Below are 14,392 nucleotides of genomic sequence, written 5' to 3' on the forward strand. Positions count from 1 at the left end.
ACACAGTTGTAGAGAAGTTTCTGAGCAGTCCGAAGTCTGAAGGACGCAACTTTTGCCCAGATGTTGATGAGGCCCTGTCCTCCTTCGGCCACAGGCAGATAGAGGGCTGCTGACCACACCCAGTGCTTCCCAGACCAGAAGAAGTCCAGGATGGCACATTGGATTTCGTCCACCAGGCCTATCGGTGGGGTCAGAGCCATAAGTGTGTGCCAAAGAGTCGAAGCGACCAAGCCATTGGCAACCAGAACTCTTCCCCTACACGACAGCTGGGGTAGCAACCATTTCCATTTAGACAACCAAGCACACACTTTCTCCTTCACTACCTCCCAGTTCTTTTTTTCAAAGTTCTTTGTCCCAACATAAACCCCCAGAACCTTCAGACCTTCCCTACCCCACTCAAGTCCACCAGGCAAACTGGGAGCTACCTGATCTCTCCAAGGCCCCACCAACAACGCCTCGCTCTTAGACCAGTTTACCCGTGCAGATGAAGCGTTTTGAAATATGTCCAGGGTTTCCCTCAAATGTTGTACATCCTCCTGGCTGGTGACAAAGATGTTTATATCGTCTGCATAAGCAAAAACAACAGGAGGAGGATGGCCAAGACTGTGGGACCCCGACATTGAGAGACCACTAAGCCTCTCTCTCAACTTGCACAGCAAGGGCTCAATGGCTAGGCTGTAGAGCTGACCTGAGATAGGACAGCCCTGCCTTATCCCTCTCTGCACGGGAATTGGCTGACCCAGCCCCGCCCCCATCTTCACCATACATTGTGCACCCCTGTACAATAAACCATCCCACTCCAGAAAACCATCACCAATACCAAAAGCCCTAAGTGCAGAAAACAAAAACGAGTGATCCACCCTATCAAAAGCCTTTTCCTGGTCCAAAGAAACAATACCCAAATTAACATTATACGAATTACAAACATCAATCACATCCCTAACAAGAAAAATGTTGTCCATTATTGTCCTGTCAGGGACACAATAGGTCTGATTACTATGTACAATAAGATCCAGAACATCCTTCAGTCTGTTCGATAGTGCTCTAGAGAGCACCTTGTAGTCTGCACAGAGGAGAGCTACTGGTCTCCAGTTCTTGAGCAGCGCCAAGTCACCTTTTTTGGGCAACAAAGAAAGCACTGCTCTTTGGCAGGAGACAGGAAGAGTTCCAGTTTTAAAACTGAGTGATGAAGAGTGATGAAGAGTGATGAGTGAAGAGTGATGGAGAGTGAAGTGTGATGAAGAGTGAAGAAGAGTGATGAGTGATAAAGAGTGAAGAGCGATGAGTGTGATGAAGAGTGATTAAGAGTGATGAGTGATGAAGAGTGATGAAGAGTAAAGATTGAAGAGTGATGAAGAGTGATGGAGAGTGATGAAGAGTGATGAAGAGTGAAGAGTGATGGAGAGTGATGAAGAGTGATGAAGAGTGAAGAGTGATGAAGAGTGATTAAGAGTGATGGAGAGTGATGAAGAGTGATGAAGAGTGAAGAGTGATGGAGAGTGATGAAGAGTGATAAAGAGTGAAGAGTGATGAAGAGTGAAGAGTGATGAGTGTGATGAAGAGTGATTAAGAGTGATGAGTGATGAGTGTGATGAAGAGTGATTAAGAGTGATGAGTGATGAAGAGTGATGAAGAGTGAAGAGTGATGGAGAGTGAAGAGTGATGAGTGTGATGAAGAGTGATTAAAAGTGATGGAGAGTGATGAAGAGTGATGAAGAGTGAATAGTGATGGAGAGTGATGAAGAGTGAAGAGTGATGAAGAGTGATGAAGAGTGAAGAGTGATGAAGAGTGATGGAGAGTGATGGAGAGTGAAGAGTGATGAAGAGTGAAGAGTGATTAAGAGTGATGGAGAGTGATGAAGAGTGATGAAGAGTGAAGAGTGATGGAGAGTGATGAAGAGTGATAAAGAGTGAAGAGTGATGAAGAGTGAAGAGTGATGAGTGTGATGAAGAGTGATTAAGAGTGATGAGTGATGAAGAGTGATGAAGAGTGAAGAGTGATGGAGAGTGAAGAGTGATGAGTGTGATGAAGAGTGATAAAGAGTGAAGAGTGATGAAGAGTGATGAAGAGTGATAAAGAGTGAAGAGTGATGGAGAGTGATGAAGAGTGAAGAGTGATGAGTGTGATGAAGAGTGATTAAGAGTGATGAGTGATGAAGAGTGATGAAGAGTGAAGAGTGATGAAGAGTGATGAAGAGTGATGAAGAGTGAAGAGTGAAGAGTGATGAAGAGTGATGAAGAGTGATGAAGAGTGAAGAGTGATGAAGAGTGATGAAGAGTGATGAAGAGTGAAGAGTGATGGAGAGTGATGAAGAGTGATGAAGAGTGAAGAGTGATGAAGAGTGAGAACTTGACTTGATACGTCTTGTATCTGTGAAGGAGAGGAGCAGCAGGTAAAACAGCTGGGAAAAACATCAACTAATAAAAACACCTGAGTTTTGACTTCAGTCACAGGATGTAGATTTATTTACAACATTTAATATAGACAGATATAAATGTGATGACATCATGACAGAATAAGCATCTTAAGGAGCTTGGTGAGGTGGGTACAGAACAGTCTTGTCCAACACCCAATCAGAAGTCTCTTTACTCTGATTTGTTGGAGTTGAAAATCTTGGCCAGCAGAGACACATTTGATTGGCTCTTCTGCTGTATGAGGTGGGCCTTCTCCAGGTGCTTCTGGGTAACAGAGTCATTCTTCTTTTTTTTCTTCATCTGGATTTCATCCTCCGTCTGACGCTGAGTGAAGTCCCACGTCCTCTCGTCCACCTGACAGCGATAAACAAAGTTAAGCAAAAAAAATCAAAGTGACTCTAATTGTGTTGGAGCTACAGGTGGATTCATGCGCCGATATTCCACCTCTCTGTCTGTATGGAAGTCACAGAGGTGGAACGGGGGACAGTTTTGTTCCACCTCTGATCCGCTTCTGGATGTGTTAACGGAGGAGAGACGGCATCTGTGTGAATGGAAAAGCCGGCAGCGCAGAACAGGAGTGTGTCGGTCTGATGGTGTTCAGTCTGATGGTGTTCAGTCTGATGGTGTTCAGTCTGATGGTGTTCACAGTCTGATGGTGTTCAGTCTGATGGTGTTCAGTCTGATGGTGTTCACAGTCTGATGGTCTTCACAGTCTGATGGTCTTCACAGTCTGATGGTGTTCAGTCTGTTCAGTCTGATGGTGTTCAGTCTGATCCTGCTCCTGCCTGTCCTCCTGTCTGTCAGTCTGTCTGTCTTCCTGTCTCTGTCCTCCTGCCTGTCCTCCTGTCCATCCTCCTGTCTGCCATTCTGTCTGTCTTCCTGTCTGTCCTCCTGTCTGTCCTCCTGTCTGCCATTCTGTCTGCCATTCTGTCTGTCTTCCTGTCTGCCATTCTGTCTGTCTTCCTGTCTGCCATTCTGTCTGCCACTCTGTCTTCCTGTCTGTCCTCCTGTCTGCCATTCTGTCTGTCCTCCTGTCTCTTCTGTCTGTCCCTGGATGCAGAGCCAGGCGGCTCCTGACCGAGATTTCAGTGAACTTTCCCTCAGAAAACAGCGTCTGTCCCCACGACTGAGAGTCAGACAGCGTCCTCTGTTTACTGATGATGTCATTTAGAGTGAAAACGTAACTTTGTCTCTTTCCAGGATGTTTGGTGGGTCAGGATCTCATCACAACACATTATAACAGCATCATATGATAACAGTCAGCTGAGACATGTTTAGATTACCAGGAGGACACCTGAGGAAACACTGGTTCCACTGCTTGGCTCAGTGTGAACAAACAAAGGTGGCGTGAAGGCGAGCCTTCTTTACAGCGATAATGTGAAGTCTCTGTGTGAAAAGGGCTAGTGTGTAGTTTTTACCTGTTGGCCGTCTCTCTGTCTCTTCTTCCTCAGCTTGTCCAGGTGGGTGCTTCTGTCCACATTGTTCAGGTAGAAGTTTGTTTCTCTCTTCGCCTGAGACACCTCAGTTCTGAGTCTCTGCTGCAGGACAGTCTGCTCGTAGGCCAGCCGCTCACTCAGGTGAGTCCACTGGAACCTGTGCAGGTACTACAGAGACAGACAGGTAGAGAGACAGACAGGGGAGCCCCAGGTCACACATTTTGTCTGGTTCAGAGTGGGATTGGTCCGGTGTGGTGCAGCAGTCTTAACCGGTTTGATTTTACGGCTCATCGGCAGTAACGAGAGAATTAACACAGAGCTGCCTTCTGATTGGCCTCTCAGATATAACTGTTACTGTGATGTCAGCTGTTGCCAGGTGGACTGTACCTTGATGGACCAGAGATCGTGGAAGAATCGTTGGCGTTTCCTGGTTCCCATCGACGTGTTGTGGAGAGACGCTGCTACTCTCTTCGCCACTCGTTTATCTCTGAACTCCACCCATCCTTCAGTGAAATCACACCTACTCAAACCGGACTTCCTCTTCCTCTTCCTCACCTGACCATCTAAGGACAAAAGGATATTTTCACTACAACTTCCAGGGTGCATTTCATTAAACATGGTCAAACATACAAACATCTGACGTTTTCCTTCTCCATAAGACCAGCAGCTGAGGATCATGGGTACTTTAGCATTTAACAACAGAAATAAAGTGAAAATAATTCAACCTGGTGGTGAGTTGATCACATTCAGCAGATCGCCTTTAGAGTTAATTTACTGCTAATGAAGTGTAGTGACTTCCTTGTCTGCTGGTCTCATCGTTTAATGTAAACCTTCAGGAGGTTAAAGGAGAGTTCTGGAATGTTCTGGCTGTTTGTCCTGATGGAAACTTTTACATTATTTCAATGTTTCTTAAAGGTTGTACATTAATTCACATGGGACTGAACCTACGATGACATTTTTCAATCCAAGCCAACAGCTGTTGTGAGTTCAGCTTGTTCAATGTGTTAATGTCATTGGTTCATTTTAATATTTTATGATATGAAATATATACTAAATCTGTCTATAACGAATCTCTGTGAGTCCCATCATCAGTTTTTTTAGATATATATGACTATATATGTTCCCACTCTACGTGTTCCCATGTTCTGGTGTGATATATGTTAAATATTGTGTGTATACATTAAGATACCTTCAGGCTGCAGGAAGATGCGTCCGATCTCTCCGTACACTGACAGCAGGTTCCTCAGGTGTTTGGGGCGGAACCTCGGAGGAATGTGACCTAGGTAGATGATACCTGGAACACACTTCCTGTCTGGACAGGAAGCCACTCCCAGCCCTTCCTGTTTGTTCTTCTTCTTCTTTATCCTGGCAGCATCTGTATTGTCATCGTGATCGTCCTCCTCTCTTTCAGCTGCAGTCTTCCTCTCCTCCTCCTCCTCTTCCTCTTCCTCCTCTCTCTCAGCTGCAGTCTTCCTCTCCTCCTCCTCCTCCTTCTCTTCCTCCTCTCTCTCAGCTGCAGTCTTCCTCTCCTCCTCCTCTTCCTCTCTTCTCTCCATCTCTCTGTAATCAGTAGAAACATTTTTCTTCAGTTGACAGACTGACAAAAGTATGTGGACACGAGTGATTCCAGGCTCAGAGATGTAAACATGTTGATGACACATCTGTTACTGAAACAAACTGACTACAGATCAGTTTATTGTGCAGATGACAGGAAAAATATTAAAATCATAAAGAACTAAAGTGTTTATACACATTTTATATATTTACAGTGCAGACTTCACTGACAGTCTCTAATATTGTCACATAAACTTGTAAATAATGAGAACGTTTGAGTAAATTAAATGTTTTTCTGATCAGCGTCTCTTCATGACTGAAGCTAACATCTGGATTGTATCTTTAATGTGATTGATTAAGTCCCGGGTCACGTGACCCTGCTGCAGTCACAGGTGTTTCTCTCCTCAGCTGTGATTGGCCCTCTTCAGATGTGATGCTGTGACAAGCAGCTGGATCATCTTCAGTCACAGATACTCAAACACTAACTGTTGTTTGTGTCCTGATCGCTACTGAGCATGTGCAGCTCATCAGAGATCAGAGAGAAGCGCGACGTCTCACCATGTGCTTAATTCAGAATATTATTGATTAAGACTTTTAAAACAACTTCAGCGTCTTCTGGATGTGTTCTGATGAGGTTAATGATCTGCTGCTTTCTGCTGTTCACTGTTTTTCCAGCGTGTTCGTGATGATGAATGAGACACAACACAAAAGCAAACTGGTCCACTGGCAGTGTGAACAGAGTTAATGGCTGATTATTAGCAGGTTAACCCGTGTTTAAAAAAAAAACTGCGTACACACGTTAATGTCCGTGTAAAAGGTCTGTAAGGGGGCCGAGCTGGAACTGTAAAACTCTACAGACACTGGATCAGTTGCGTCAAAGTGATGACATCATCAGAAGATCAATACATCAAGCTGAGATCACTGAGACAGAATTCACTAAATAAACAACACGAGAGTCCAATCAGCAGCCGTCCTGTCAGAACCAGGCTGTCCTGCAGAGTCTCAGAGGACGAGCAGCAGTTTCTGAACCACTTCTCAGGAGGAGACGAGGACAAACCAGAATCTCACAGTGAGGACGAAAGAAGTCTTTTCACTGATGATGACTCTGTCACATACATGCTATACATATTCTAACTTATTGATAACTTCACAACTGACCATACCAGTGAGACCAGAGACCAGTGAGACCAGACACCAGAGGACCAGTGAGACCAGAGACCAGTGAGACCAGAGACCAGTGAAACCAGAGACCAGTGAGACCAGAGAGACCAGAGAGACCAGAGAGACCAGAGGACCAGTGAGACCAGAGACCAGTGAGACCAGACACCAGAGGACCAGTGAGACCAGAGACCAGTGAGACCAGTGAGACCAGTGAGACCAGAGGACCAGTGAGACCAGTGAGACCAGAGGACCAGTGAGACCAGAGACCAGTGAGACCAGTGAGACCAGAGGACCAGTGAGACCAGACACCAGAGGACCAGTGACACCAGAGACCAGTGAGACCAGACACCAGAGGACCAGTGAGACCAGAGACCAGTGAGACCAGTGAGACCAGAGGACCAGTGAGACCAGACACCAGAGGACCAGTGACACCAGAGACCAGTGAGACCAGAGACCAGTGAGACCAGACACCAGAGACCAGTGAGACCAGAGACGTTGTGGTCTGACACACTCAGCTGTGAAAGTCAGCCGACATGTTTTCAACCCAACAAGCTTCAAAGACAAAAAGACGACTGAGTTCAATATTCTGATCACTGATCAATAAACTGGTTTCTAATCAACAGCGTTTGAGGTCAGTTATTATTAATACCCTCGTGTTTAGTCTCTGACCGCTGATGAGCAGTTTATTGATGAACACAATCACTTCCGGGTTTCCTTCTTCCACAATAAAACGTTTCATTCTTTGGATTAATGTCACATTAAAACTCACCTTCACTTTAAAATCTTCATCGACATGAAACACAGCCGCTGCTCGCTCTCACGTGCGGAACTCGGTCGCGTCTTTGTGACGAAACACAGCATCGGGCTGCTGCACAACTTCCGGTTTTACCGTCAAAATAAGAGTTGAAAGAAAAGCCAGAGAGCCGTTCTCTGATATTTAGATCATTAATAATATAAGAGTTATGACTGAGAACTCACCGCTCTGTCTGTACGTTTACGTGTTCGTGTTAATGTTTTATTCCTCACCTTTAATCATTTGTCTTCTTTACATTTCTCTGTGTATCGACTCTTTTCTGTCTTTGTGTTGCTGAAACACCATAATTCTGTTATAACAGCATAACTATAACATATCTGTTATAACAAGTCCGCTTATTTATCAGTTTTGATTTCATATTAAGTCAAAACACGTTGTTATTATATTTGTGTGAGCAGGTTTAGTTTATCTCACTTTAAAAAATCAAGTTGATTCCCATTTTTTAGATTTCATTTCATTTTTATGAGACACTGTCAATTAATAATAACTAAGCACAAATCCAAATGACTGTAGAGACTCAGAGGTGTAAAATAATCATTTTATTATCAACACAGCGCGATGACTGAAATAACTCTTACTTTGAAAAGCCATACCGGAACAATGTAGGTTTTGATTTTAGTCAAGCTGCTCTGAGGTGAAAGGCATGCTGGGATAGCTGTCATGGCGGCATGTTTTGAAGTGGAAGCTAACGTTAGCAGTTAGCAGTGAAGATGAGGCCAGTGTCCAGTCTGAGTCTGAGTCCCAGCGTCAAAGTCAAACTGGTTTCTGCTGGTTTCCGGTTCACTTCAGACCTGCGGAGCCTCAAACCGCTGCAGCTCAGCAAAGGTACCGTTTACATTCACCGTCTTTACCAAACTCCGTTCAAAATACAGCGACTTTTAGCTGTCAGCTGTCAGCTGACAGGAAACAGAAACTTTCTCCTGATTTAAATCTCGAGTTTTATATACTGACATGAACAAACAAACACATTCTGATTCAATAAAACTGCTGTTCAGCCGTCGTAATGTTTCATAAAACAAACAAAGAATAAATGATCACCAGACATGTTTCATACGTGTGTGTGTGTGTGTGTGTGTGTGAGAGAGAGAGAGAGAGAGGGAGAGAGAGAGAGAGAGAGAGGGAGAGAGAGAGAGGGAGAACTAAATATCGCCACTCGGACACGTCAGCGTGTTCAGTCTACACAGGTGTATTAATTACAGTTTACCACAATCTGCACAACATGTACATCTACATCCTTATAACGGAGCACAGGACTCTGACCCAGAGTGTCATCAACCAGAATATCACAACATAACAGTTCATGTTTAGATCATAAGAATCATGTAAATGAAACTGCCCTGGAGTCAGTCCTCTTCTCTGTGGAGAACATCTTGTCCCTGTGAGCTCCTCTCTGACTACTGCATGTAGTTAACTCACATGATGTAGTTCACTCATGTGATGTAGTTAACTCACGTGATGTAGTTCACTCATGTGATGTAGTTAACTCACGTGATGTAGTTCACTCATGTGATGTAGTTAACTCACGTGATGTAGTTCACCGACAGCATGTAGTTCACCGACAGGATGTAGTTCACTCACATGATGTAGTTCACTCATGTGATGTAGTTAACTCACGTGATGTAGTTCACTCATGTGATGTAGTTAACTCACGTGATGTAGTTCACCGACAGCATGTAGTTCACCGACAGGATGTAGTTCACTCACATGATGTAGTTCACTCACATGATGTAGTTCACCGACAGCATGTAGTTCACCGACAGGATGTAGTTCACTCACATGATGTAGTTCACTCACATGATGTAGTTCACTCACGTGATGTAGTTCACTCACGTGATGTAGTTCACCGACAGCATGTAGTTCACCGACAGGATGTAGTTCACTGACAGGATGTAGTTCACCAACAGGATGTAGTTCACTGACAGGATGTAGTTCACTGACAGGATGTAGTTCACCAACAGGATGTAGTTCACTGACAGGATGTAGTTCACTGACAGGATGTAGTTCACTGACAGGATGTAGTTCACTCACATGATGTAGTTTACTGACAGGATGTAGTTCACTCACATGATGTAGTTCACTCACATGATGTAGTTCACCGACAGGATGTAGTTAACTCACATGATGTAGTTCACCGACAGGATGTAGTTCACCGACAGGATGTAGTTCACTGACAGGATGTAGTTCACCAACAGGATGTAGTTCACTGACAGGATGTAGTTCACTCACATGATGTAGTTTACCGACAGGATGTAGTTCACTCACATGATGTAGTTCACCGACAGGATGTAGTTCACTCACATGATGTAGTTCACTCACATGATGTAGTTCACCGACATGATGTAGTTCACTCACATGATGTAGTTCACTGACATGATGTAGTTCACCGACATGATGTAGTTCACTGACATGATGTAGTTCACTGACATGATGTAGTTCACCGACATGATGTAGTTCACTCACATGATGTAGTTCACTGACATAATGTAGTTCACTGACATGATGTATTTCACTGACATAATGTAGTTCACTCACATGATGTACTTCACCGACAGGATGTAGTTCACCGACATGATGTAGTTCACTCACATGATGTAGTTCACTCACATGATGTAGTTCACTCACATGATGTAGTTCACTCACATGATGTACTTCACCGACAGGATGTAGTTCACCGACATGATGTAGTTCACTCACATGATGTAGTTCACTCACATGATGTAGTTCACTCACATGATGTACTTCACCGACAGGATGTAGTCCACCGACAGGATGTAGTTCACTCACATGATGTAGTTCACTGACAGGATGTAGTTCACTGACATGATGTAGTTCACTCACATGATGTAGTTCACCGACAGGATGTAGTTCACTCACATGATGTAGTTCACTCACATGATGTAGTTCACTGACATGATGTAGTTCACTCACATGATGTACTTCACCGACAGGATGTAGTCCACCGACAGGATGTAGTTCACTCACATGATGTAGTTCACTCACATGGTGTAGTTCACTGACAGGATGTAGTTCACTGACATGATGTAGTTCACTCACATGATGTAGTTCACCGACAGGATGTAGTTCACTGACACGATGTAGTTTACTCACACGATGTAGTTCACTGACAGAATGTTGTTCACTCACATGATGTAGTTCACTCACATGATGTAGTTCACTGACAGAATGTTGTTCACTCACATGATGTAGTTCACTCACATGATGTAGTTCACTGACAGAATGTAGTTCACTGACAGAATGTAGTTCACTCACATGATGTAGTTCACTGACAGAATGTAGTTCACTGACAGAATGTAGTTCACTCACATGATGTAGTTCACTGACAGAATGTAGTTCACTGACAGGATGTAGTTCACTCACATGGTGTAGTTCACTGACAGGATGTAGTTCACTCACATGATGTAGTTCACTGACAGGATGTAGTTCACTGACAGGATGTAGTTCACTCACATGATGTAGTTCACTGACAGAATGTAGTTCACTGACAGGATGTAGTTGACTTCTTCACTCTGTTGTTCAGTGTTGATGTTGATGTAGGTGAAATGTTCTGCTGTAGAGGCCAGTCTGTCCCAGCAGGAGGCGCTGGAGGTGCTGCAGGCTGTGAGGAGAGTGGGAGGAGGTGATGAGGGAGGAGGAGGAGGAGCATCAGCATCTCTGACAGCTCTTGAGCTTCTGCAGAAGGAGGAGGAGGAGCTGAGGAGCATTGTGACTTTCTCCTCTCAGCTGGACGCGGCGCTCGGAGGAGGACTTCCTGTCGGAAAAACGACAGAAATCTGTGGAGCTCCAGGAGTCGGAAAAACACAGCTGTGGTCAGACACACACACACACACACACACACACTCACTCACTCACTCACTCACTGTGATGTCACAGTGAGATCATAATAAAGAAACGAGGTGGGCGGCAGCAGTAGACCAATCAGAGTCAATGACTGACTGATCAATAAAGTTAATGATTGATGACATCATCTCTCAGCCTGCAGCTGGCGGTGGACGTTCAGGTGCCTCCTTGTTTTGGGGGAGTCGGAGGTCAGGTGGTCTACATCGACACTGAGGGCAGCTTCCTGCTTCAGAGAGTCGTCGACATCGCCACCGCCGGCGTCCGACACTGCTCCTTATTGGCTGAAGACGATGAGCAACGAGTTGCTATGGAGACGTTCACTGTGGAAACCATCCTGTCCAACATGTTCCTGGTAATGATTACCGGTTTTCATGGTAACAGACCTCTTACAGGTGTTACAGTGATTTTGATTGGTCGTCTGTCTCTCAGGTGCGTTGCCATGACTACGTGGAGCTGCTGGCTGAGCTCTACCTGCTCCCTGACTTCCTGTCTGCCCACCCGAGGGTCCGCCTCCTGGTGATTGACAGCGTGGCGTTTGTCTTCCGGCGGCTCTTTGACGACCTGTCGCAGAGGACACGCCTCCTTAACGACCTTGCCCAACAGCTCATTGCCATGGCAACCAGCCACGAAATAGCTGTGGTGATAACCAACCAGATGACCACCCGTCTGCGGGGTGGCCAACCACAGCTGGTCCCTGCCCTAGGGGAGAGTTGGGGCCACGCCCCCACCATCAGGCTCCTACTACACTGGGCAGGGGCCCGGCGGATGGCTGCCATCTTTAAATCTCCAGGTCACATGGACTCCACCATCCAATACCAGATCACCTCTGACGGATTCAGAGATGCAGACCAATCAGAGCAGCTGCAGAGCAAACGGCCCCGAAGACACACCAACCAATCAGCTGCCAGCCAGAGAGACACCAGCTGCTGATTGGTCAGAGACTGTCAGTCAATCAGAGGCTGAGCTGAGTTTGTTTGTTAAAACTTTTATCTTGAGTTTAAAACATAAAGTTTAACATGTTTCAATAATAAAGTTCAAGTTATTCAACTGATCAGTCTGATCAATTCAGCAATGATCAATACAGTCAGATTATTAAACATCTGATCAGTCTGATCATTACACTCAGATTATTGATCCATCAACCCCAGTTTCCACCGAGCCCATCACGGACTCGTTACAGTTGTCGGAGCTGATGGCGGTCTTTCTACCAGAGGTCAAAATCTTTAACATGAAAAGAGCCAAAAGAGACGCATCTCATGATGAAGGTAACAGACTAACACATCGAAATGAGCATTCATTCATATTTTCACATGTATATTTACAGTATATTTAAAGTGTACTCACAGTATCTTTACAGTGTATTCCCAGTATATTTACAGTATGTTCACCAGTGTATCGACAGTATGGTCACAGTATATTGACACATGGATTAAAGTTCTCCGTCGCTACGACGGATTTCCGCCATTCAAACTTAACAGAGGCGACTTGTGAGATCAATGTAGATCGGAGGAGAGCTGTTGGCTGATTTTTATTGACAGATTGTCACACTCTACAGCCAATTGTATCGTTAACAGCGTGTGCGCGCCTGACCAATGACAGTGTAGTGACCCACACAGGGCGGGATCTCAACACTGAGCAGCGCTAAAGTTTAGCTGCTTAGCTAGCAAGGACTCGTTGCGCTGCTACGTTATCAATTGAGTTTAGTCAGCACGTGAGAACTCGTCTGACACGGAGAGTCTCCTGTTGTGTGCTACATTTTTGAAATAACAACTATAGTCTGGACTTTGTCTGCAGTGTATCTGTGTAAACGGCTTCATTCAGCGTCTCTCCCTCCCCTCTGGCACCGTGAGTTACCATGGTTACAGGAAGGCCCTGAAACTTTATTATGATGATCAATAAGAAGTTTTTGGTTAGTTTGACTGTACAGAATCATGAATGTTGCCTGATTGTAGCTCAATGCTTAAATCTTGTATTATAACATATAGAACAAAGCCTCAGAGCTTCTTTGATTATTAACAGTATGTTAGTGATGACAGAAAGGTGATAACTCGCCATCAGACTGACAAGGCTGCAAAAGTTGCTGTTTGTGTGATGTATTTTTCTGTTAAATGATAAGAGGCTCACTTTAAACAATATTATTAATGATAATAATTAATGATAATGATGATGAGAAGAAGTAGAAAAATAGCATATTGAAAAGTTCTGTAGATGGTTGATTATTTGAAAGAGTAAAACTTGAGAGAAGCTTGGCAAAAAAAAGGCACAGATTGATTTCATAGATTGAAAATTACATTGAAAAGACAAAAAACATTTTAAGTGTGAATAGAACAGCTGTTCAGATCATCCTCCTGTAAAACACTGTTGGTCAAATATTTAAACTTGATGTCTGCATTAGAGAACATGGTGTGGGGTGAGGCTGTAAATCTTATCTTATTTTTTTAGCACGTGTCAAGTAAAATGCCCTGTAACATGTTTCACAAATTACAAATTGGGAATTTGACTTGGCTACAGCTCGAAAAAACATTTCAGTCAAAAGATTTTTTTTTGCTTTAATCCATATCGACAGTATGTTTACAGTGTGTTTACAGTATAACGACAGTATGTTTACAGTATATCGACAGTGTGTTTACAGTATGTTTACAGTATAACGACAGTATGTTCACAGTATGTTTACAGTATAACGACAGTATGTTTACAGTATATCGACAGTATATCGACAGTATGTTTACAGTATAAGGACAGAATGTTTACAGTATATCAACAGTATGTTTACAGTATAACAACAGTATGTTTACAGCATAACGACAGTATGTTTACAGTATATCGACAGTATGTTTACAGTATAAGGACAATGTTTACAGTATATCGACAGAATGTTTACAGTATATATCGACAGTATGTTTACAGTATATCGACAGTATGTTTACAGCATAACGACAGTATGTTTACAGTATATCGACAGTATGTTTACAGTATATCAACAGTATATCGACAGTATGTTTACAGTATAATGACAGTATGTTTACAGTATAATGACAGTATGTTTACAGTATATCAACAGTATATCGACAGTATGTTTACAGTATAATGACAGTATGTTTACAGTATAATGACAGTATGTTTACAGTATAATGACAGTATGTTAACAGTATAT

At 43.7% G+C, this 14,392-nt stretch overlaps 2 protein-coding genes across 2 annotated transcripts; one reads left to right on the forward strand and one right to left on the reverse strand.

The window, feature by feature from the left end:
* Nucleotides 1-2,443: 2,443 nt before the first annotated feature.
* Nucleotides 2,444-7,403, reverse strand: abt1 (activator of basal transcription 1). Its single transcript, XM_073470376.1, has 5 exons — nucleotides 7,336-7,403; nucleotides 5,041-5,411; nucleotides 4,239-4,414; nucleotides 3,834-4,019; nucleotides 2,444-2,769 (listed from the first exon to the last, which is right to left on the reverse strand). Exons 2-5 carry the CDS (start codon nucleotides 5,405-5,407, stop codon nucleotides 2,587-2,589), a joined length of 912 nt encoding a protein of 303 aa, XP_073326477.1. The 5' UTR covers nucleotides 5,408-5,411; nucleotides 7,336-7,403; the 3' UTR covers nucleotides 2,444-2,586.
* Nucleotides 7,404-8,027: 624 nt separating this feature from the next.
* rad51c (RAD51 paralog C) lies at nucleotides 8,028-12,285 on the forward strand. The gene is made up of 4 exons (XM_073470349.1): nucleotides 8,028-8,205; nucleotides 10,955-11,207; nucleotides 11,374-11,590; nucleotides 11,668-12,285. Exons 1-4 carry the CDS (start codon nucleotides 8,091-8,093, stop codon nucleotides 12,166-12,168), a joined length of 1,086 nt encoding a protein of 361 aa, XP_073326450.1. The 5' UTR covers nucleotides 8,028-8,090; the 3' UTR covers nucleotides 12,169-12,285.
* The last annotated feature ends 2,107 nt before the right edge of the window (nucleotides 12,286-14,392 follow it).

Source organism: Pagrus major, chromosome 7, assembly GCF_040436345.1.
Source record: "Pagrus major chromosome 7, Pma_NU_1.0".
Classification (NCBI taxonomy): Eukaryota; Metazoa; Chordata; class Actinopteri; order Spariformes; family Sparidae; genus Pagrus; species Pagrus major.